Source organism: Lynx rufus, unplaced genomic scaffold (genome assembly GCF_022079265.1).
Source record: "Lynx rufus isolate CCGP_SWC_20201006 ecotype Redwood Valley unplaced genomic scaffold, mLynRuf1.p SCAF_7, whole genome shotgun sequence".
Taxonomy (NCBI): domain Eukaryota; kingdom Metazoa; phylum Chordata; class Mammalia; order Carnivora; family Felidae; genus Lynx; species Lynx rufus.
In genome coordinates, this window is record NW_025814889.1 from 33,980,318 (window position 1) to 34,005,050 (window position 24,733).

The 24,733-nt window shown below is 40.5% G+C and overlaps 1 protein-coding gene across 1 annotated transcript; it reads right to left on the minus strand.

Moving 5' to 3' along the window:
- Window positions 1–8,717: 8,717 nt before the first annotated feature.
- TUBA8 (tubulin alpha 8) lies at window positions 8,718–17,523 on the minus strand. Its single transcript, XM_047066905.1, has 4 exons — window positions 17,481–17,523; window positions 15,373–15,521; window positions 12,295–12,975; window positions 8,718–9,011 (listed from the first exon to the last, which is right to left on the minus strand). Exons 1-4 carry the CDS (start codon window positions 17,506–17,508, stop codon window positions 8,718–8,720), a joined length of 1,152 nt encoding a protein of 383 aa, XP_046922861.1. The 5' UTR covers window positions 17,509–17,523.
- Window positions 17,524–24,733: the final 7,210 nt, after the last annotated feature.

Sequence of the window (24,733 nt, forward strand, 5' to 3'; positions counted from 1 at the left end):
GGAACTTAAAAGGGGATGCTACTACAAACCCTGCAGATATAAAAACATAATAAGAGAATATAACAAACAACTCTACACACATAAATTTGAAAAGTTATTTGAACTGAACAATTCCTTGAAAAACACAAACTACCACACCTCACCAATGTAGAGGAGATAGTTTGAAAACCCTGTAAGTTTTAAAGAAAATGAACTTTTAACTTTTACAGCTCCCAATGAAGAAATCACCAGACCTAGTTGGTTTCCCTGTAGTATTACCCTGATATCAAAATGAGACAAAGACAGTGAAAAAAAAAAAAGAAACCTGCAGAACAATATCCTTTATGAATACTGATTCAAAAATTCTTCACAAAATATTAGCAAATAGAATCCAGCAATATATAAAAAGAATTATACATCTTGACCAGGTAGGATTTTATTCCAGGGATGCAAAGATGGTTCAATATTCAAAAATCCATGTAATCCACCATATTATCAGGCTCAAAAGGAAAATAATGTGATCATATCAACTGATGCAGAAAAAGCATTTGACAAAATTTAACTCCTATTTATGATTTAAAACTCCTAGAAACTAGAAAAGAGGTAAACTTACATTAAACTTATATAACTCCATCTATAAAACATTTTCAAGGAAACAAAATTATGGAGATGGGAAACAAATTAATGATTGTCAATAGCTAAGGGTTAAAGGAGGAGGATGAGTGTCAATATAAGGGGGTAGTAGGAGAGATATCTTTGTGGTAATGGAACACTTATCCTGACTGGAGTTGTTAATTACACAAATCTACACACGTGATAAAATGGCACAGACACATACCCACAAATGGTGCAATGTCAATTTCCTGGTTTTGATATTATGTAAAATATAAGTGTTGGAGGAAATGGTGTAAAGGAAATACTTAACCTCTCCATACCATTTTTGCAACGTCCTGTGATCTATATTATCTTACCATTAAGGTTTTTTAAGAAATGGTAATGGGCATTTTTGTTGGACCGCATTAAATTCATAAATTAACTTGGGAAGAATAATGTTTATTTTATTGACAGTTACCATCCAATAATAAGGAAGGTCTTTAAATTTGTTCAAGTCTATTTTTGTGTCTTTGAGTTTAAAGTTTTCTCATAAAGACTTCTAAACATTTCTAGTTAAGTCGTTATTTCTAAATATTTCTGTTTTCATTTCTGTTGCTAATGGAGGCTTTGTCCTCCACTAACCAATTTTTAGTATTTGTGAAATGAAGGCTATTAATTCTTAGAAGTTAATTTAATACCCTGCTACCATACTGACATATTTTAAGTTGGTCTTATAGCATAGGGTTTTCCAAATGTACCATCATATCATCTACAAATAGAAATAGTTTTACTTCATTTCCAACTACTGTTCTATTTTCCCTTACCTAAATGCATTAGCTAATACTTCAAGTACAATTTCAATAATAGTGGAAATCCTAGGCATCCTACATCCCTGCCTTGTTCTTAATCTTAGTGAAATGCCTCCAATGTTTTCCCATTATGATGTAAGCTCTAAGACTGCTGGAATTCTTTTTTTTTTTTAATTTTTTTTTCAACGTTTATTTATTTTTGGGACAGAGAGAGACAGAGCATGAACGGGGGAGGGGCAGAGAGAGAGGGAGACACAGAATCAGAAACAGGCTCCAGGCTCTGAGCCATCAGCCCAGAGCCTGACGCGGGGCTCGAACTCACAGACCGCGAGATCGCGACCTGGCTGAAGTCGGACGCTTAACCGACTGCGCCACCCAGGCGCCCCATGGAATTCTTAATATTGAACTATGGTTGAGTTCCTGGAATGAGTCCTTCTTGGTTGTGCTATACTTTTCAATGTATGAATTCTGTTTGATAATATTTTACTAATGATTTTTGCATTGGCATTTATAAGAAAGACCATTTATATTTTTATCCCCCCCCCCACACACATTGCAAAATAATGGAAACTGCTTAGAAAGTCTATATTCTGTCTAATTGACCATGAGCCAAATAGCCTTGAATTTTAGACTTTAGTTTCTAAGTCCAAAACACAATATATAAAAAGTCGCATGAGGAGTTCCACTCTGCATATTCATGAAAAAAGGTGGGTAAGTCAAGGCTCACTGTTACTCTTGGGAATTATGCTGCACAAAAGAAGGAAATATAACCTAAACACTACAAAATTTAATTAGTGTTTTATTAGTGTTGTATTCCTATTTATCCTTATTGCCCCACTCTCACATTCATCTCTAAAATGGTCAACATTACAAATTGTCACACCTAAAAATAAAAAAATAACTCATTTTTAAATGTAGACAGTTTAAACTCACCACACAAAAGAAAAGTTTTCAATATCTTTAGTAGATTTTCATTGTAATAGGAAAAGTGATTCCACTGGGATTGACTCAGTGACCCTTAAAAACTCAGAATAGTGGGCCTAGTGGCAATTTTATGTTAGAGAAAAGTTAAATGCTGATCAAATTGCTGATACAATCAGCAGTTTAGAGAAAATAAACATACTATCTTCTTTATTATCTTCTTCCTTAGTATGTTCATTTTGGAACCTAAGCTGATTGCTGTCAAAAAGCTACAGGTCCATCACTTTTATTGAAAGTTCAAGACTCATTTTGTTGTCTGATTGCTGATGCTAGAAATTCCAATACTATGTTAAACAACAGTGGTGAGAGTGGACATCCCTGTCGTGTTCCTGATCTCAGGAGGAAAGCTCTCAGTTTTTCCCCATTGAAGATGATATTAGCTGTGGGCTTCTCATAAATGGCTTTTATGATGTTTAAGTACATTCCTTCTACCCCGCCTTTCTCGAGGGTTTTTATTAAGAAAGGATGCTGAATTTTGTCAAATGCTTTTTCCGCATCAATTGACAGGATCGTATGGTTCTTTTCTTCTATTAATGTGATGTATCACATTGATTTGCTAATATTGAACGAGCCCTGCAGCCCAGGAATGAATCCCACTTGATCATGGTGAATAATTCTTTTTATATGCTGTTGAATCCAATTTGCTAGTATCTTGTTGAGAATTTTTGCATACATATTCATCAGGGATATTGGCCTGTAGTTCTTTTTGCTGGGTCTCTGTTTGGTTTGGAATCAAAGTAATGCTGGTTTCATAGAATGAGTCTGGAAGTTTTCATACCCTTTCTATTTCTTGGAACAGCTTGAGAAGGATAGGTATTATCTCTGCTTTAAATGTCTGGTAGAATTCCCCAGGGAAGCCATCTGGTCCTGGACTCTTATTTGTTGGGAGATTTTTCATAACTGATTCAATTTCTTCACTGGTTATAGGTCTGTTCAAATTTTGTATTTCTTCCCGTGTGAGTTTTGGAGGTGTATGGGTGTTTAGGAATTTGTCCATTTCTTCCAGGTTGTCCAGTTTGTTGGCATATAATTTTTCATAGTATTCCCTGATAATTGGTTGTATTTCTGAGGGACTGGTTGTAATAATTCTATTTTCATTCATGGTTTCATCTATTTGGGTCCTCTCCCTTTTCTTTTTGAGAAGCCTGGCTAGAGGCTTATCAATTTTGTTTATTTTTTCAAAAAAACAACTCTTGGTTTCATTGATCTGCTCTACAGTTTTTTTAGATTCTATCTTGTTTATTTCTCCTCTGATCTTTATTATTTCTCTTCTTCTAGGTTTGGGTTGTCTTTGCTGTTCTGCTTCCAGTTCCTTTAGGTGTGCTGTTAGATTTTGAATTTGGGATTTTTCTTGTTTCTTGAGATAGGCCTGGATTGCAATGTATTTTCCTCTCAGGACTGCCTTTGCTGCATCCCAAAGCATTTGGATTGTTGTATTTTCAATTTCATTTGTTTCCACATATTTTTTAATTTCTTCTCTAATTGCCTGGTTGACCCATTCATTCTTTAGTCTCCATGCTTTTGGAGGTTTTCCAGAGTTTTTCCTGTGGTTGATTTCACGCTTCGTAGCATTGTGGTCTGAAAGTGTGCATGGTATGATCTCAATACTTTTACACTTATTAAGGGCATCAAAATTGGCAAAGATGAAGTCAAGCTTTCACTTTTTGCAGATGACATGATACTATACATGGAAAACCCGATAGACTCCACCAAAAGTCGGCTAGAACTGATACATGAATTCAGCAAAGTCACAGGATACAAAATCAATGTACAGAAATCAGTTGCATTTTTATACACCAATAATGAAGCAACGGAAAGACAAATAAACTGATCCCATTCACAATTGCACCAAGAAGCATAAAATACCTAGGAATAAATCTAACCAAAGATGTAAAAGATCTGTATGCTGAAAACTATAGAAAGCTTATGAAGGAAATTGAAGAAGATACAAGGAAATGGAAAAACCTTCCACACTCCAAGGATTGGAAGAATAAATATTGTTAAAAGGTCAATACTACCCAAAGCCATCTACACATTCAATTCAATCCCAATCAAAATTGCACCAGCATTCTTCTTGAAGCTAGAACAAGCAATCCTAAAATTTGTATGGAACCACAAAAGACCCTGAATAGCCAAATATTTAAGAAGAAGAAGACCAAGTGGGAGGCATCACAATCCCAGCCTTTAGCCTCTACTACAAAGCTCTAATCATCAAGACAGCATGGTATTGGCACAAAAACAGACACATAGACCAATGGAATAGAGTAGAGAACCCAGAATTGGACCCACAAAAGTATGGCCAACTAATCTTTGACAAAGCAGGAAAGAATATCCAATGGAAAAAAGACAGTCTCTTTAACAAATGGTGCTGGGAGAACTGGACAGCAACATGCAGAAGAATGAAACTAGACCACTTTCTTACACCATTCCACAAAAATAAACCCCAAATTGGAAGACAGACCTGAATGTGAGACAGGAAACCATCAAAACCCTAGAGGAGAAAGCAGGAAAAAAACCTCTCGGACCTCTGCCGCAGCAATTTCTTACTCGACACAACTCCAAAGACAAGGGAATCAAAAGCAAAAATGAACAATTGGGACCTCATCAAGATAAAAAGCTTCTGCACTGCAAAGAAAACATCAACAAAACTAAGAGGCAACCGACAGAATGGGAAAAGATATTTACAAATGACATATTGGATAAAGGGCTAGTACCCAGAACTCACCAAACTCCGCACCTGAAAAACAATCCAGTGAAGAAATGGCCAGAAGACATGAATAGACACTTTTCTAAAGAAGACATCCAGATGGCGAACAGGCACATGAAAAGATGCTCAACGTCACTCCTCATCAGGGAATTATAAATCAAAACCACACTGAGATACAACCTCACACCAGTCAGAGTGGCTAAAATGAACAAATCAGGAGGTAGAGATGCTGGAGAGAATGTGGAGAAACAGGAACTCTCTTGCACTGTTGGTGGGAATGCAAACTGGTGCAGCCTCCCTGGAAAACAGTGTGGAGGTTCCTCAAAAAGTTAAAAATAGATCTACCCTATGACCAGCAATAGCACTGCTAGGAATTTACCCAAGGGATACAGGAGTGCTGAGGCATAGGGGCACTTGTACCCCAATGTTTATAGCAGCACTTTCAACAATAGCCAAAGTATGGAAAGAGCCTAAATGTCCATCAACTAACAAATGGATAAAGAAGTGGTTTATATACACAATGGAATACTATTTAGCAATAAGAAAGAATGAAATCTGGCCAATTGTAGCAACATGGTTGGAACTGGAGAGTATTATGCTAAGTGAAATAAGTCGGGCAGAGAAAAGTACCATATATTTTCACTCATATGTGGATCTGAGAAACTTATCAGAAGACTGGGGGGGAGAGGAAGGGGGGGATTTACAGAGAGAAAAGGAGGCAAAACATAAGAGACAAATACTGAGAACAAACTGAGGATTGTTGGGGGTGGGGGAGAGGGGAAAGTGGATGATGGGCATTGTGGAGGGCACCTGTTGGGATGAGCACTGGGTGTTGTATGGAAACCAATTTGACAATATATTATATATATTATATTGGGGCATACTTTTGTGGGTATATATATATATATATATATATATATATATATATACAACTTTCACAGAAAAAAAAGTTCAAGACCCAGGACTGCAGGTGTTGGAGTGAGGAATGCATGTGATTATATATGCTGCCATTATTAGGAAGAACTAAGAAATACATTGAGAAATTGGGGCAGAAAACTAAAGAGAATTTCGCTACATATTATATTAACTATGGACTCTTCTAATTCCTGGGATAAAGTATTTAAAAGGTAAAAATTGATATATTTTTTTGTAAATAAAAGTGACTTGGGAATCCCTAAAAGCTGGCATCAGGATTCAAGAGCCTGGGTAATCCAAACCCAGTGAGCTAAACAAGAAACCTACAAAAGGCTGTTGCACAATTAGCTAGCATCTGCCAAACTTGCTTTACAACCATAAGAAGCCTCTAGCTAATTCCCTGCTAGAGAAAGAATTAGCAAACTGCCTATCTCAAGGAATGGTAGAGAATCACCCACGTTCCTATTTACCCTCTTCAGAGGGACACCTAACTCCAGTTCTAAAAGTCAATAATCCTACTTCATGAAGAGAGCCATAAAAGTTGAACAGGACTCGAGGTATCTAACCCCATGATTGGCCAGGGATTTAACCACATGAAGAAAAATAGAAGAGGAGAGATGGGGTGCCTGGGTGACTTAGTCGGTTGAACGTCCAATTTTAGCTCCAGTCATGATCTCATGGTTAGTGAGTTCAAGTCCCACATCGGGCTCTGTGCTGACAGCTCAGAGCCTAGAGCCTACTTTGGATTCTGTGTCTCCCTCTCTCCCTTCCCGCCCCCCCCCACCCTCTGTCTCTCAAAAATAAACAAACGTTAAAAAAAAATAGAGGAGAAACTGGGGAAAATACATCCAAAGCCCCTACACATCATCCCTGAAACTTTCCTGTAGCCCTATCCCCCTTTATTCATACCTCTTAAACAGCACTTCTGTGACTGCCATTCCTGTTAATTTAACCTAATTCACATAGATCTAGAGGAAAGGAACATACCATAAGTTATTTACCACCGCCTTAAACCCTGACCTTGAGGATGTATAATTTTCTCCCTAAGTAGGTGACAGTTATACACTCAGGAAGTCCTTTGAGGCTTATCTGAAATCCATGGGTAGGTCTCTCAACTTCTATCAAGAGGGGATATGCTCCTTCCTGAGCTCCTGACCCTGCTTCTCTAATACATTTCTTTAATAAATTTGTCTACACAGCTATGCAGACACCTATGGGACTTGGTGCAGGAATGATCCTCAGTCAAGGGAGGTCACAATGGACAGAAGAACTGGACCTCATTGGGGTTTTTTTAGCACCATGATCTCCTTCATAGAAGAGCAAGAAAGTAAGGTCTCTCTGAAAACAATCCTCTAGAAGTGATCAGAATTATTTCTTACCTACTCTTCCTTTTTTTTGGAACATTTTATTCTATCTTTCTGAGGTCTCCCAAAGAATATACAACAAAAATTTAGGGAAAATCAACAATTAACAAGGTGTGCATCTAATACATAGGGACCTACTGTGTGCCCAACCTTGGGTATCTTGCCAGTAGTAGTTTCTTAAAAGCAGCTTTTTGATTTTCCTAAAATCCTACCAGAGCTGCCAACTTCAGGGAACAGATGTATTAACTCATCCTCTCTTTTGTAAATACTTTTTTTGTTTCTCCCCTATCCATCATTTTATGAAGCAGCAGTTGGAAAATGGGCACAGATATCAAGGCATAGAAATCATGTAGGGTAGACAAGAGAATAGAATTGGTGATCCGTGTTATCTGAGCTCTCTATGAGCAACATATCAACTCTGTAAACTTCAGTATTTTCATCTACAAAATGAGCAGAATATCCATTTTGAGATTGTTGGGAGGATTACAGATAAGGTATATGTGTATAAAAACTATAGTATATCCTGCTTAAAACCTTCCAAATGTTTGTTTCACTTAGAGAAAAATCTAAACTTACCATAGTCTATCGGCTAAATATGCTCTGGCCCCAGCTTGGCTCTTGGATCTTATCTCCATCTCACACTATTCTCCAGGCACACTGACCTCCTTTATGTTCTTCAGACATTCCAATCTTGTTCCCACATCTGTGTTTTGCTCTATATCCGGCATCCTTTGACTTTACGTGATGGCTCTCTCCTGTCTTTCAGATCTCCATGAAGCCCTTTCTGACCACCCAGTCTAAAGGAGCACCCCCCCCCCAGATACTTTCTCTAATCACAGTTGTTGTTGTTGTTGTTGTTGTTGTTGTTGTTGTTTTACTTTATAGCAGTTAACACTACCTGAATTATCTCATTAATTTATTTGTGTTTTTACAAGGGCAGGAAATATGTGTGTATTGTTTCTCACTCTCTAACAGTGCCACTTCCTTCCTGGAATCTTCCCAATGCCCAAATCTTTCCTTTCCTGAGTGTTTCACCATTCCACAGCCAGGAGACTATGCTTTGGGGTGAGCGTAGCCTAATCTAGAATTTAAAATCCTGATTAGGTCTCTTCACAAAGTGTAACTTGGCTTCACCCTAACCTAGAGACTCAGTTTTTTCATGACACAAAACTACTTTTACCCAAAGGAGGGTCTGAACAACTCAGCATCCATTTTCAGCCCAGTCACTCATAGGCACTGGTGTCATACACCTTATACACAGAAATTAGGCTAGGTACAGGAGTGTAGTCTGTTACTCTTGGAATAGTTAAATGTGCTTTGAGTGTATCAGCATAAATAAAGAGACACAACCAAGGGGAATGTGTGTATTTAAAACTCCTCCCCTTCATTTTCTTCTTCAAATGAATCAGTCCCCACTTCTTCATAATCCTTCTCCAGAGCAGCCAGGTCCTCCCTGGCCTCAGAAAATTCTCCTTCTTCCATTCCCTCTCCAACATACCAATGCACAAAGGCTCGCTTGGCGTACATGAGGTCAAACTTGTGGTCCAGGCGGGCCCAGGCCTCCGCAATTGCTGTGGTGTTGCTCAGCATGCAAACAGCCCGCTGGACTTTGGCCAGGTCCCCTCCTGGTACCACCGTGGGTGGCTGATAGTTGATGCCCACCTGAGGAACAGAGAAAGAAGAGGGACAACAAAAGAAAATGCAGAGCAGCCAAAGGACAACTCAAAATGGGGTTATCTTGGTAATATGATGTGGTAGCACGACACAGTCATGGGTGTGGGGATGGGAGCAGGCCTGGATATGAAAAGATAGAATCAAAGGGTTGAAGAAACAGAGAGAGGTGAGTGTTGAAGATAAATCAAAAGTGAGTGGAATTGAGTACAGGCAAATTCAAGAGGAAGGGCTATGAAATCTAAAACTGCAAAAGACTAGCTGGAATTTAAATAAAAACTTAGAAAAAAATAAAGACTATGAAAGAAGAGGAGAATAGGGATGGTATTAGGTAGAAATGTAGTGGGGAGATTCAAGGAGACAAATGAGGGTAACGAATGAGATCAATATTAACGGGGGTGTACAATACATGGTTATCTTGAAAAGGAAAATAGATCCCCTTTTAGAGGCAAATTAATTTCTAGGCTTGAAGTTTATTCTTTTCCACGTGGTCATCTAAAGTTTTCAATAAATTTAGGGAAATTTCTCTGCCAAGGGTAAAGTGCTGTTTAAAAGATCATGGAAGTGAGATGCCTGGGTGGCTCATGTCCGACTCTTGATTTGGCTTGGGTCATGATCCCAGTTGTGGGATTGAGACCCACAATGGGCTCCACGCTGAACCTGCTTGAAATTCTCTCACTCTCTCCCTCTTTCCCTCTAGCCCTCTCCCCCGTTCACACTGTCTTTCTCTCTCTCTAAAATAAAAAATAAATAAATAAAAATTAAAAGATCATAGAGATATTCCAGAGCAATAAATTTAAAAATTCAAAAGGTCTTGGGGATTAATGTTAGCCAGTCCCCATGTCTCAGGGGAGTAGGCTTGTTAGAAGAAAAGCAAGGCCTTCAATCAAAGAAAGTTCATTAAAACCCTTGCCTGGACAAGCCTACTTCCCAAGATCTGGTAGCATGGCAAGGTTCTCCAAGCTAACCCTAGCCCAATCTAATGTTAGGGGTACTATCTGAGAAATCTCCCTTCTCCCCACACACATACCCCAAACCAAAGTCAATCTCAGGAACTGTAAGCAACTGGAAGAAGTCTGAGGGAACAAACTGTGATAATATCCATAGGACACTGAGAACATAGTACACCCAAAAAATAGCTCTCCTACCCAGGTCATCATGCCTTAAGTGTCAGCCTCTTAAATTCATAGCTTTAAAATATATGTCTTCTTGAGAGATGTAGGTGGGAATTGCAGCAGTCTATATAGCCAAGGTGGGTAGCCCATTAAATGAATTTAGAATTATCTATTATTCCTCTTAGACAAAAGTAGCTCTTGGTGGTGGAGGTGATGCTAAGATAGGGCAAAGGACCAAAAATGAGAAAGGGAAGGGCAATGAATATAAACTTCACTGCATCACATATTTTGCTCAATCTGACCCTGACTAGAAAAAAACTTTGTGTCTGAAGCCAACTCTCCTCTCTCAAACAGTAATTATTCCTTCAACTGATTCAAGTGGGGACAAACACCCTTGGGAAGAATGCAAGAGGATGAAATTCAACAATCATATGCTTTTCTGAAAAGCAGCTAAAGATGCTGCACTACCTATCTTTCTGGACATAATCCCCAAACTTCAGCTTAAAATAAGAGATAGAAAGAGGGGCATCTCCTTTTTGTTAACTTCCCCACCACCCTCACATCTCATTTTTTTCTTTTTTCCTATTCATTTTCCTACTAGCTTGTTTTATTGTTTGTTTACATTTAAATTTTTTAAAAAGAACTCCATATTTTGGAAGATCTTGATTGTTTTCACAGAATGACCAGAAATGACCCATAAAAATAGGTGTAGTCTTGGGGTGCATGGGTGGCTCAGTCAGTTAAGTATCTGACTCTTGATTTTGGCTCAGGTCATGATCCGAGATCAAGCTGCACTGACAGCACAGAGCCTGTTTGGTATTCTCTTTCCTTCTTTCTCTGCCCCTTCCTGACACTCACATGAATGCACACTCTTTCTCTCTCAAAATACATAAACATTTTTTTTTAATGTAAGCAACATTATTTTTAAAAATGGGTGTGGTCTAGAGGAAAGATTGTGTATGTAGCTAGGAGTATAGCAGTGAGGAAGAATGCTACCAAAGGAGATTAGCTAGATCAAAGCCTCATAATGCAAACAGGTCAGTCAAGAGACTGGCAAATGGTGCCTTGTTTTTGTAAGTCCCACCAGGAAAACACAGAATGCTCATCTCTGTATCTCTACCAACTGGTACATCAACCCCTGGTGCTGAGTAAACCTCTGAATTATTAAAGGCATGACTGGGAGGTTACTAATTAATATTAATGTAAATGATGATAATTATTTTGATAGCAGAATCTGATTAAAGACCATAGGAACACAGGACAAAGTGGTCAAGCAGTTCACATGCACAAAACCAGCTGCATGTCTTGCCAGTGCAACTCAAAGAAGTGCCTTCTAACATTCAACATTCACTAGTCCTGAGATCCATGGGTCTTCCCTGGCTGTTGTATCTCCTTACTAACCCTCAGAGTCTGGCATTTTCCATACTGTGGACACCTGATCTACAACAGGCTTCCTCAGCTTCTGCTTACTTCTAGTTAATGGGAAATGTCAGGGCTTCATAAAATAAGTGATTCACAATCCTATAATAACCATAAAATTTCTTCCTCACTGAGTTAAGACTTACAGGGTGAACACTTACTTTTTCAAGATAAATTGGGAGAGAAACACATCTTTTATTAAAGGATGGGATTATATCTCTCTGATAATTTGAATAATTTGGTTAATTCCATTCTCTGATCTATTATCAGATTTCATCTACCTCCACCCATTCATCCTGTTCATCGCACTTGCCCACATGTGTTCTTTCTACCCTGTACACTCCTCCCTATTATAGAAAAGCTCTTTTCTTCCTGACCTTTGAGATGCTTATAGATGTTAGGGTAAGAGCAGTAGGAGACTTCTCCCTACTGTAGTAGTACCCCTCTGAATACTGCAATTGTCCTCCGCTCTCTTTTCTTTTTTTTTTCCTCTCTCTTTTCATAATTCTTTCAAATAAAGTTTCTCCTTACCTAAAATGTATGAATGAATGAATGAATGAATGAATGAAATTAATGCTATCTTTGTCTTAAGCCCCTCTTCCCATATCATCCCATGAAATCTGAAGATCCCATGGAATTGTATGCCTAAGACCCTGGAATTTATACATCCTCCTTTCCCATCCTTGGTAATCTTCTGCTTCTCTAATTGTCTACTTCCTCCCTAAGTCATCAGCTCTCACCTTGAAGCCTGTGGGACACCAGTCTACAAACTGGATAGTCCTCTTGGTCTTGATGGCAGCAATAGCGACATTCACATCCTTAGGCACGACGTCCCCCCGATAGAGCATGCAGCAGGCCATGTACTTGCCATGTCTTGGGTCACACTTCACCATCTGGCTGTTGGGTTCAAAGCAGGAGCTCGTTATCTCAGCCACAGAGAGTTGTTCATGATAGGCTTTCTCGGCAGATATGATGGGTGCATAAGTGACCAGTGGGAAGTGGATACGGGGGTAGGGCACCAGGTTGGTCTGGAACTCAGTGAGGTCCACATTGAGGGCCCCATCAAAGCGGAGAGAGGCAGTGATGGAGGACACAATCTGGCTGATGAGGCGGTTGAGGTTGGTATAGGTAGGGCGCTCAATGTCTAGGTTTCTGCGGCAGATGTCATAGATGGCTTCATTATCCACCATGAAAGCACAATCTGAATGTTCCAGTGTGGTATGGGTTGTCAGAATGGAGTTGTAGGGCTCCACAACTGCAGTGGAGACCTGAGGGGCTGGGTAGATAGCAAATTCTAGCTTGGATTTCTTGCCATAATCCAGGGAGAGGCGTTCCATCAGCAAAGAAGTGAAGCCAGAGCCAGTGCCCCCACCAAAACTGTGGAAGATCAGGAAGCCTTGCAAGCCAGAGCAGGCATCTGTCTGGAGAGAGTAGAGAAGGGGAAGAAACCAGAGGACATGTTTATGAGAATACCCTCATGTGAACAAAGGCAGGCAATCCTCTCTGGCTGCCCCACTCCACTCCTCAACATTTTTATGTAGGTAAAATTGAAACAGCCTTGAAGAAGTAAGATAAAAGGAGATGGATTGATCTTGGGAGGACTAGCTGAAATATATAGGGTGGCAAACTGCACATGTACATGCTACGAGGTATGTGGAAGTTTCTAGCCCAGTGGCTTGGTTGAACCAGGAATAAGAGTTTCAGAATGACAGTGGTTAATAACCTTACTCTTTGAAAGCCCCAACTCCTTCTCCATTTTCCCTGCCCTTGTCATTGGTTTTGTGGGAACTGCCAATTATTTATTTCAGCCCAGTCTTGAAAGGTGGCTCTGGGTACCAATTTCAGAAATATAAATGGAATCAGAGAACCTGAGTTTTAATATCAATTTTACCATTTCCCAGTTGTAAAAACGTGAGCAAGTTATTGAATACCTCCAGACTTCTGTTTCTTCCTGACTAAAGTAGGGCAATAAAAAATATTCATCTCACAAGGATATTGTGATTATGAAATGAGATAGCATAATATGTTGAGCAAGGACTTGACACATAGTAAGCACTCAATGTCAGCTCTTACCAGAACTAAGTGAATTCAAGACACTTTTCCAAAGAAGACATCCAGATGGCCAACCGACACATGAAAAGATGTTCAACATCACTCATCATCAGGGAAATACAAATCGAAACCACAATGAGATACCACCTCACACTGGTCAGAGTGGCTAAAATTAACAACTCAGGAAACAGCAGATGCTGGCGAGGATGTGGAGAAATGGAAAACCTCTTGCACTATTGGTGGGAATGCAAACTGGTGCAGCCGCTCTGGAAAACAGTGTGGAGGCTCCTCAAAAAATTAAAAATAGAACTACCCTACAACCCAGCAATAGCACTACTGGGAATTTATCCAATGGATACAGGAATGCTGATACATAGGGGCACATGTACCCCAATGTTTATAATACAGCGTTCAACAATAGCCAAATTATGGAAAAAGTCTAAATGTCCATCAACTGATGAATGGATAAAGAAGAAGTGGTTTATATATACAATGGAATGCTATTTGGCAATGAGAAAGAATGAAATCCTGCCATTTGCAGCAACGTGGATGAATCTGGAAAGTACTATGCTAAGTGAAATAAATTAGTCAGAGAAAGACAGATATCATATGTTTTCACTCATATGTGGAACTTGAGAAATTTAACAGAAGACCATGGGGGAAAGAAAGGGGAAAAATAGTTACAAACAGAGAGGGAGGGAGGCAAACCATAAGAGACACTTAAATACAGAGAACACACTGTTGCTTATTGGAGGGTTGATGGGGGGATGGGGAGAGGGGAAAATGGGTGTTGGGCATTGAGGAGGGCACTTATTGGGATGAGCACTGGCTGTTGTATGTAAGTGATGAATCACTGATTTTACCCCCAAAACCAAGAGCACACTCTATACACTGTATGTTAGCCAACTTGACAATAAATTATATTAAAAAAGAAAAGAAATAAATAAAACTAATTTCAATCATGAAAAAAAAAAAGGAACTAAAGGAATTCATACAGTCTTAGAATTTTCCCATTGGGTATGATCTATGATACTGGTTCTGAACTTTTGGGGCCCATAGACAGCTTTGAGACAGACAACCCCTATGAGCCCTCCACTAAACAGAAAAAGTGAACATATACAAAAATTTGGTATCTTTAGCTCTCCAGAACCACTAATCAAGTCCAAACATTTCCATTGTAAAGATAAGGAAATGAAAACTCAAACAGACAAAGTGACCCACCCCACAACTCAGAACTTTCTAGTCAAACCAACCTGATTCAAATCCTAGTTGTGTGACCCAGGCTAAATTATTAAACCACATGCCCTCAATTTCTTCATCTGTAAAGTACAGGGAAGTGACTTCCTTTGTATCATTAAGGGAATTAAGTGAAGGAATATATTCAATTGACATTTGTAATGTCATTTGTAAGTGCTCAAATGCATCAATGATCTCTTCCTCTTTTCTTCCAAGCTAAATTCTTTGTTAACTTAGGCTTCCAACAAGCAAACATCAAGCCTTCCTTATACTTAGAATTTCCCCCAAACACTATCATAGAGCATCAGTAAGAATTAGTAGAGCGTCAGCCTATAGGGTAGTCCATGATGTCCAGGTGGAGGAAGAGGCATCATCCTGTGAATGTTTCTTACAGAGCACAAGCAGAAATTCCCAAATCGTAGGAGTTCTGTCCTGTAGCCAGGGGTCATAGGCCTCCACTAATCCTGTTCAGGCTTAGGCCTATCCATCTTAGCTTGATTTACCAGATCCTCACCTTTGTGAATACTTACCAGCTTCCGTATGCGATCCAGCACCAGGTCAATGCTCTCCTTGCCCACTGTGTAGTGGCCCCGGGCATAATTGTTAGCTGCATCCTCCTTTCCTGTGATCAGCTGCTCTGGATGGAAGAGCTGGCGGTAGGTTCCTGCCCGAACCTCATCTACCAAGAGATGGAAACTATCAACTCTTCCAACCTTGTTTCTAGAGGAGATGCATCCCTCCCCATTAAATAACATAAAACACTTTTCTGGGCCTCCATTTCCTCTACCTATAAAACTCTACTGAGGTAAAACCAGACAACCCCATAATAAATCTGCAAAAGCTTAAAAGAATGCAAGAGTAACATAGGCACTAATAGAACCAGAAGTCTGTGACTCAAGGAGGCAAAGAGAAGACAACTGCTCTGCTGGTTGGAACTTTTCAAAGCCTTAGATTCACAACGTTCACAAAACACCAAAGTTGATTGCCCCTCCTTCTTTCCACTTTCACCCCTCAGTCCCTTTTGTTTTTTCTTTCATGCTACAAAGTTACCCAAAACCTGAACTCAATTTCACTTGCATTAAAATGTCCCAGGGAGGGGTGCTTGGGTGGCTCAGTCAGTTGAGCATCCAACTCTTAATTTTGGCTCAGGTTATGTCCCCAGGGTCGTGGGATTGAGCCCCATGTTGGGACTCTGTGCTAAGTGTGGAGTCTGTTTAGGATTCTCTCTCTCTCTCTCTCTCTCTCTCTCTCTCTCTCTCTCTCAAAAAATGTTCTAGGGATGGGGCGCCTGGGTGGCTCAGTCGGTTGAGCGTCCGACTTCAGCTCAGGTCACGATCTCGCGGTCCGCGAGTTTGAGCCCCGCGTCGGGCTCTGGGCTGATGGCTCAGAGCCTGGAGCCTGCTTCCGATTCTGTGTCTCCCTCTCTCTCTGCCCCTCCCCTGTTCATGCTCTGTCTCTCTCTGTCTCAAAAATAAATAAACGTTAAAAAAAATTAAAAAAAAATGTTCTAGGGATACAAAGAAAGATTCAAGGTGATCTGCTCTTTCAACAATAGTCTCACCATAACCTAATATATGTCAGGCATTAGAGATATTTTAGAATGACAATGAAGCAGAGCTATGCTCTAGGTTCTAGAAGAGTAGGAGTCCTACAGAGGGTGGCTATTCTGCTCACCTCCAAGGATCTACACAAAGTGGACATATGGCTGACCAAGATGTATCAAGCCCCAACTGCATGCCCTCTTTTATTCATAGTTCCTCTACACCCCCCCCCCAAGGAAATCACCCATTTGCACAGTTGCCTGGTAGGGTAATCTGCACATTTTGTATTTGTATAAAGTACAAAGTACAAAGTACAAGATTGTGTACCTGTAGTCTGTTGCCCCTAGAAATTAGTGTTCAGGCATTACAGACATTTGCCCAGATATCTCTGTGAAATTTACCCATCCCTTGCTTGGTGAGTCAGCCTTGAAGCTGAGGAAATCCTGATGTTGAGCTAAGGATTGACTCAGGAGTCAGACCCAGGGGGAAGTGATGGTGGGGGCAGAGGGGGATTTACAGGAGAGGTGAAGCACCAAAAATCCTGCTCCAACACAAGTCAGAATTCTTGTTTTCTATGATCCAAAAGAGGTTCAGTCTAGAACTACAGCAACCTCTGACTATAAGAAAATATGTCATCTGTTATCCTATTTTGTGTGCATGATACTACAAGGTTACACCACACCCATGAGAAAAGACTGTAATTATTATAGAATCAGAAACCTATACTTTGGGAAATGGACTATTTGGAGACTTCTTATAATTTCTAAAATTATTTTTTATTTTTTGCTCTTGGTTTATAGCAAAGAATCTTGACAATTTGGATCTTTCTCAGCAGATTTAAGGGGGTTAAGTACAGGGTATTTTGTTCTGCATAGGTTAGAGCTGTAATGGGGGAGCAGGGATCTGTGATTACTATTGTGAGACTCTACAAGTCTGTGAAGATTTCAAGGAGGTAACAGAAGTCATGTGCAGTGGGAAGGTTCTGGTTGAGCCACTCTCATCTTGCAATTAGAGATTCTGCTTCCTTAGCTACCATGAACCAAAGCCTCTGCAGCTTCATGTTGTGTTCTGTGGAAAGGATACTAGCCCATACTCACCGACAACAGTAGGCTCCAAATCTACCATAACAGCCCGAGGCACATGTTTCCCATTGCCAGTCTCACTGAAAAAGGTGGTGAATGAGTCATCGTCATTGACCTTGCTGGCCTGGACACCAAAGGTGCCATCTGCCTGGATGCCGTGTTCCAGGCAGAAGAGCTCCCAGCAGGCATTGCCAATCTGAACTCCTGCTTGACCCACGTGGACTGATATGCACTCCCGCTGTGGAGAGAGTGAAGAATCAAGGTCAGAGAGTCCCAGGCCTTGGTCATGCCCTTGTGCTATATCCTGCACATCTGAGGACTTGTCTCTCCCTGGCATTCAATCCTCAAGATCTCCATCCCTCCAACCATGTCATCTAGAACCAGATGGGAGTCTGAAGTGTCAAGTGTCTGAGCACCACTGCATCTGGACTGAGACTTGGCTCTGAGGAAGAATCACAGTTTTGTGATTTGCTCTAAAGTTTGTTTTTAGGGTTTTCCTTTGTGCCAAGAAAAGGAAAAAGGGCAGCTGCACTGATAAAACAAGAGGCTCATTCCAAACCATGAAATTCCTATACTGATGAAGAAGGTCAAAGGATGAACCAATGATAAGAGCAGAAACTCTGTAAATTCACTACCATACACAGTGGCAGCATTCATATTCATGCCTAGGCCCTAATCATCCTGGACAGCATCCTCTCTCTCTATACTCTCCCCATCTCCCTCCCTTCCTCTCTTGCGCTCTCTCTCTCTCTCTCTCTCTCACACACACACACACACACACACACACACACACACACACACAGAGAGTCTCAGAATATCATAGAGCAGATAACACTCATGGAAGGAATATACTTTCTAAGTAGGTATCATGTCTTTAGTGTTCTGGTTATAAATGTAGGATGAAGAAAGGATTGTTACACCAGCAAGGAAAAATTGGGAGTGTTTAAATTAGGCTCTTCCTGAACTGAGAAGTTGGAGATTTTCTTTGTAGCCACCATAACCTGCTCCCTTATCTATGTCAGGCCACATATTAAAGCTGACCTTTAGAAAGTCCTTACTTCCTGTTACTCTGCTGTGAAGCCACCACAACTTGATTTGTCCTAGTACTAATAGTTGAGGATGAGGGTGTGTGTGTGTGTGTGTGCGTGTGTGTGTGTGAGAGAGAGAGAACAGAGAGACAATGAATATGTGTGTGTGCTTGTGTAAAGAAATTGACTATGGGGTTTTACTAGGAGGTATGGCTTCATCACCTCCATATACCCCAACTGTGAGGAAGCAGTGGCCAGCACAAAGTGGCTCTGTGCCCATGGTGCCCGCAAGAGCCTAGCAGGGAAGCATGTGCTTGGTCTGTGTGTTTCTATTCTTATCCATGACCCAACCTGGCATTTTCTAGCACTGAATAAACCAAGCCAGGAGCAGAGCCTCCAGAGAATGTGGCTGGGCATTGAAACACATGGAGTCAAAGGGAACTTGGAGGTTCTCTGGGCATGGGAGCAGGGCAGCTACCCTAAGTAACACCTCAAAAATCCAGAGGTGTTAGGACCCATTACTCCCTAATTCAATTTTAGAACTGTGTCCCTACCCTACACCTGTCTCTATGCCCTTGCCTTAGGGAGCACAGAGCACAGATGTTCACAGCAGCCAAACTGGAACATAGCCCTATCTGGGAATACAACCCAGCTATATTTCCATGAGTCTGGTGGCCAGAGAAAGGCTTCACTCACAAAGTTGTCCATACCCCAGGGTTTGAATTTTGCCTTCACAATTTACTTGCTGTGCTGTGTGAATTTGGCTGAGTTACTTAACTTCCCCTCATCTTAAAATAATAATTTAGCCATGATTATTGTTGTTTTGCCTTAGCCATTATCATTTTCTTTATGATACTACCTTGTAGCTTTATTCTCCACACAGAGGAGGCACAGGTAGAAAGTTAGAGACCTTAGGTCCCCATTCCACTCACCTTTACTGTGAGGTTTATTTTCTGCCTTCACCTTATGTCTCAATTCAGACCTTAAAAAAGCACCCTACACCCAGGAACCACCCCCAAATCAGTGTAGTATCAATCAGTCCACATCTTTCACATCCATGAAGACATGACTTCCTAAGGAGGTGTCTAAAACTGAGGGGACATTGGAGAGGCCTAAAAGGAGTCTGATCCTGTGTATCATCCTTCTAGGTGACAGCATTCTCTGTGGCTCTGACACTCAGCCTTCTGAACCTTGCCCCCCACCCCCAACCACCACTACACTCCAACTATCTTCTGGGCCTATCTGTGATGCTGTCTGCTTTCCAGTCAGCCTTCCCTTCTGGAACACCCTGAGATTTTCCAGCAAGAACACAGGGATATTTCAGAAATATCAAAGATCATATGAGGAAGAGTAAAGGCTCTTTGGGATCAGAAGACTACCAATATGTTGATATCAATGATATCATCCTCTTTTGATATCCCCTTTAATATCACACACACTAATAAATATGCCAGTCTTCACAAAATCTCTCTCTCTCACACACACACGCCTTAGGAAGAGCTATTTTCCCTGTTAAGATAATTTGCAAGAGTAATTAGAAATATAAAATGGACTCCAAAATAACTGACAGTCTTCCAAAACCCAAAAGTGGCTATGCTAATCAAGAGAAAATGAAAATCCCCCAATGCCATTCCCCACTAACAGAACCAGAGCTCCTGGGAGAAAAAAAGAATTCTAAGTCTGGGGCAAGCAATGTACAAGATGAGCCCAGAAAATTGTATGGTGCCTGAAAGCACAGAAGCTAACACAGACTAGGGTGATGTCAAAAGTTATCTCAGAATCAACTTGAAGAGGCTCCCATTGCCAAAGATGAGACAATATGAGCATCAAAAAGAAAAATAATGGTACTTGATTGAAACAGGGTATATATGTAAAAATCCACAACTCCTTGGGGTGCCTGGGTGGCTTAGTCAGTTAAGCATCCAACTTTGGAATTTGGCTCAGGTCATGATCTCATGGTTCATAAGATCCAGCCCCATGTCAGTCTCCACTGGCAGTGCAGACCCTGCTTGAGATTCTCTCTCCCTCTCTCTCTGCCACTCCCTGGCTCACTTTCTCTCTCACACAAAATAAATAGATAAACATTTTTTTTAAGTCCACAACTCCTTAGTGTTATTTAAAAAAGAAAACAGAAATAAAACTCATTTGTGCCCATTCAAACAGCCCTGTTGATGAGGGAGAACTAAAGAATCCCAACTAATCAATGAAAAGGATATTATATCAAGAAGTGTTGCCACATTACAGTTCCTAATTACATAATTGATTTGGACAAGGATGCCAACACCATTAAGTGAAAGGCTGATTGGAAAAGAATTGGATATTCATATAGCGCCAAAGAATCACTGTTACTTACAGGTTACGGGGGTGGGGGGAGGTAACTAACAACAGTTATCAGCCTAACACTGGGATCAATCTTAACACTACCAATAGTGAGAAAACCAGACATTATAGACCTCTTGATGTGATGCAACATAACATACACAACACCACCCATGAGGGGTTCTTGTCAAAAATACTCAGCCTTAATCTATTAAACACTTTAGATTTAGTTTCCACACTTTAGAAAACACAAGGATCAGAGTGATGTTAAGTGGCATCATGAGAAAACAGTAAAATAAATCCAGAAGGTGAAACATTCTATAGGACAACTGATCCAATCTTTTCAGTTCATGAAAAATAAGGATGATAGAAGAGATCATATCTTTGTTCCACATCAAAGGAACTTAAGAAACATAACATTCACATGTAGTATGTGCACTTTGCCTGAATTCTGTTTTGAACAAATCAAAATTATTTGGGGGACAAATATAGAAATTGATTAATTTTGTTAAGCATGATAATGAAAATGCAGTTAAATATGACAATTTACTTATTTTTAGTAAGTAAATTTCTAAAGCATTTGGGGCAAAATGTCAATGAGTCTGTATTTTACTTTAAAATACTTCAATAAATACAGCAGGCAAAGTAAATATGACAAAAATTATTATTATTATTAAAGCTAGCTAATAGATGCATAGCTCCAGTATAATGCTATTCAATAGCATTTGAAAAGTTTGAAAATTTTCATACTAAGAAGAAAATAATTAAAGAAAGGAACGAGGAAGAATGGGAGTAAGGACTCCACTCACCATAATTACCTTATCCTGAAGGGATCAGGCTCTTCCTGTCCCAGTTCACTTGGTCACTTATTCAACTAACATTTACTAAGAACCTAATTTATCAGAGCACTGAGCTATCCTTCTCCAGCCACTCTACCCAATCACCATCCCCATCTTCCTGCCTGGAAGTTCTACATAGATAAACACAGAGTGGACCCAGGCCTTAGGAGGCCACCTATCATGTCCAAGAAAGGTCACCTACCTGGGATAACCAGGGACGTTTTGCCAACTCCAAATGTTTAGGATACTAGAATTAGACTGGCCTTGTGGATCACCAAATAGGATTCCCTTCCCATTTCACAGATTAAAACTCAGAGGCTCAGAAAAGTAAAAGGACAGACTCAAGATTTCACAGTTCTTTAGCAAGAGCCCAGACTGGAATCCAGGTCTTCTGACCTCAGCTGAGTTGTTTCTTTTACACCACACAACCTCCTGCCTCACTTGCACTCTGAACTTCCAGGGCCCTGGGTTGTGCCAACATCTATATCAATGCAAGCCTGATAGTGTATAGCCAGACCAAGCTTGTATAGCAAAACTCCAAACAGAAAAAAGCTCCAGGGAGAGAGAAACTGAGAATGTCTTATGGTGGTAGCCTTTTTGAAAATGGGTCATCCTTCTCTGACAGAACCAATGATCTGTTTCTCAGGGCTGGTGTGTGCAAGGGGAGGGAGTGGGTTGAGGTACAGAGTAAGCTGACCCAGCAGAGGATATTTAAGTCATACATTTGCTCCAAACTCAGATTTCAGATTCCCCTCTCTAGCCAATCAGAGCTCATGCTTTCTCTCACACACTATTTCTCTCTCAGTTCTATTTTGAATCTGGGCTTATAGAGCTCAGACCACTTCTGCGCCCTGGGTATGCTGTGATGGAAAGGGGGTCTCCTGTATGCTACTGGACCTCTCTCCCAGCAATCTAGGGGGTGAAGATGAGGGAGACAGAGAGACCTAACAGAGGAATTCCTTTCCTCAAGAAAAGTATGACACACCCTTACACAGACCTAGTGCTGGGATAACTACAAAAGTTACTCACTCTGTCCATTCCTGCAACAAATATTTATTGTGTTATTATGTACAAAAAGGTACCAAAAGGTACTGAGCTAAGTCCTACGCATCCTATTCATTAAATTTCACTTCTTACAGGAAGTCTGGAAAACCACAAAGCAGCAAAGAGCCCCTACTATGTGCTCCTGCAATCCTCTTCTTCCCTATTGTTGCATTTATCATACCACATTATAGCTGCTTATTCAGTTCTGTGACTTTCCTAGCAGAGAGAGTAAGTTCTACGAGGGCAAGGAACCCTTGTTTATTCACTACATCCCCAGCATCAAGCACAGTGCTTGAATGTACTGGGTGCTCAATAAATATATGAATGATTAGAATAAGAACTCTATCCTGGGGGCCGGGGGGTGTCTTATAATCTATTTGACAAGAGAGTAGCCAATGCCTAAAAGACAATGGGAGTTTAAAGGAGAAAAAAACAACTCTGGCTTGGTTTCCTGGAAGAGGAATATTTGCAGAGACCTTGACGAATTTAGACATGCCAACATGATCATTTTAGTTGGGCTTAGGAGCGTGGTGAACAAGAGGCAGGAAATTTTAGGACAGGTCTCGCCAACCGCTCAGTTAGCCTGAAGTGTCGGCTCATGAAAGGCAGAGTAGATGAGAAATCTGTGCCACCTACTATCATCTTCCTTTGAGAGGGGAGCCTATGTTTTGCAGAACATCAAAAAAGAAATTCTAGAACTTTACAGCCCTTTTATAATTCCACTATAAGAAACCTTTTCTTATATCAATCTTATATCATTTCTATTTCAATATTAGTCATTCCCTTTTGTTTTACTGCCAAAGGACTAAGATCAGCTCTAGGATCCTCTGTAGAAGGAGGTTTTGTAGCTTCAAAAGTTATTTTGAAGTACCATAAAACAGTAAAACTGGCATATTGTCTAGGAGAGGAAATAACACAGACCAGCAGTATATGCCACATGAAAATCTGAGACCAGTCCACATCCCCTGACTACCAATGTGGTCAAATGTCACACAGTTGCTTTCAGGAAGCATATTATTACACCAGATTATGTCTAGTTGTCAGGCTGGGCTAATAAATTACCTATATTTTAGGATCTAGGTCAGAGATAGCAAACAAAAAGTAGATCCACAGTGTTATGGAGGAATAATTAAAGAAGAAATATTATTTGTAAAAGATTGAATTATCTCTGCTCAAAGCCCTTCAATTACAGCACATTTGGAATCCCTCAGAACAAAGAATAGATAGCAAGCCAGAAACAGTAAGAACAAAGACTTGACCTAAATTAACATCAGTAAGTGAAAGTGGCTCAAGAGAGGGGGCTCAGATTATAGGTACTGCAGTTAGGGCAGCAATAGGGATGACATAGACCAACTTTAAGAGTAGCAGGCATGTTTGGTAAGTAGACTCCCAGCATTAGAGAGACATTAATGTCAGAAGGCCCTTAAGCTTTAGCTGACTTCGGGAGCAAGTGTGAGAGACAGTTAAAGAGTTTTAATCTGATGTACACTGCCCACTCCATTTTCCCATTCTCTTCCACAGTTCATTATCTGGGACAAATTCTAATAGCAAGACACAGACAGAGGAAATGTCAACCACAAAGGCCACAGATAGCACAACTGGTCCCTTGGTGGCCAAAGGGAAAAGGAGCAATTGGTCTACTTCTGCCCCCAAGATTCCCACCCACCCCCCTATCACTGGTCCTGAATTCCCCAGCTATTTCCCCCTCAGAACTTATTTTTAACTTTTCATCTTCCTCTCAAGGTCACTCAGGAGCACTCTCAGAAAAGACACTCAGCAACAGCATTAGCCATTTAGCTCAGGGTCTGACCTGAGCTTGGAAGCTTCCTATGAAAACTCCTCCTCATTTAACTGGCACCTTTGCCCAAGCCACTGCCAAAGGAAATTCTGTTCATCTGGCTCCTCTGCTGTTCAGAGGCGTGTACCCCACTACCTCTGGGGAAACCTGCACTTTGTGATGGGAAAGGCAGTGCAGCAGTGACTCCAGCAGTGCTCTGAGGTCAGAATAGAAGTACGGACCCTGCAAAGCTCAGCCATG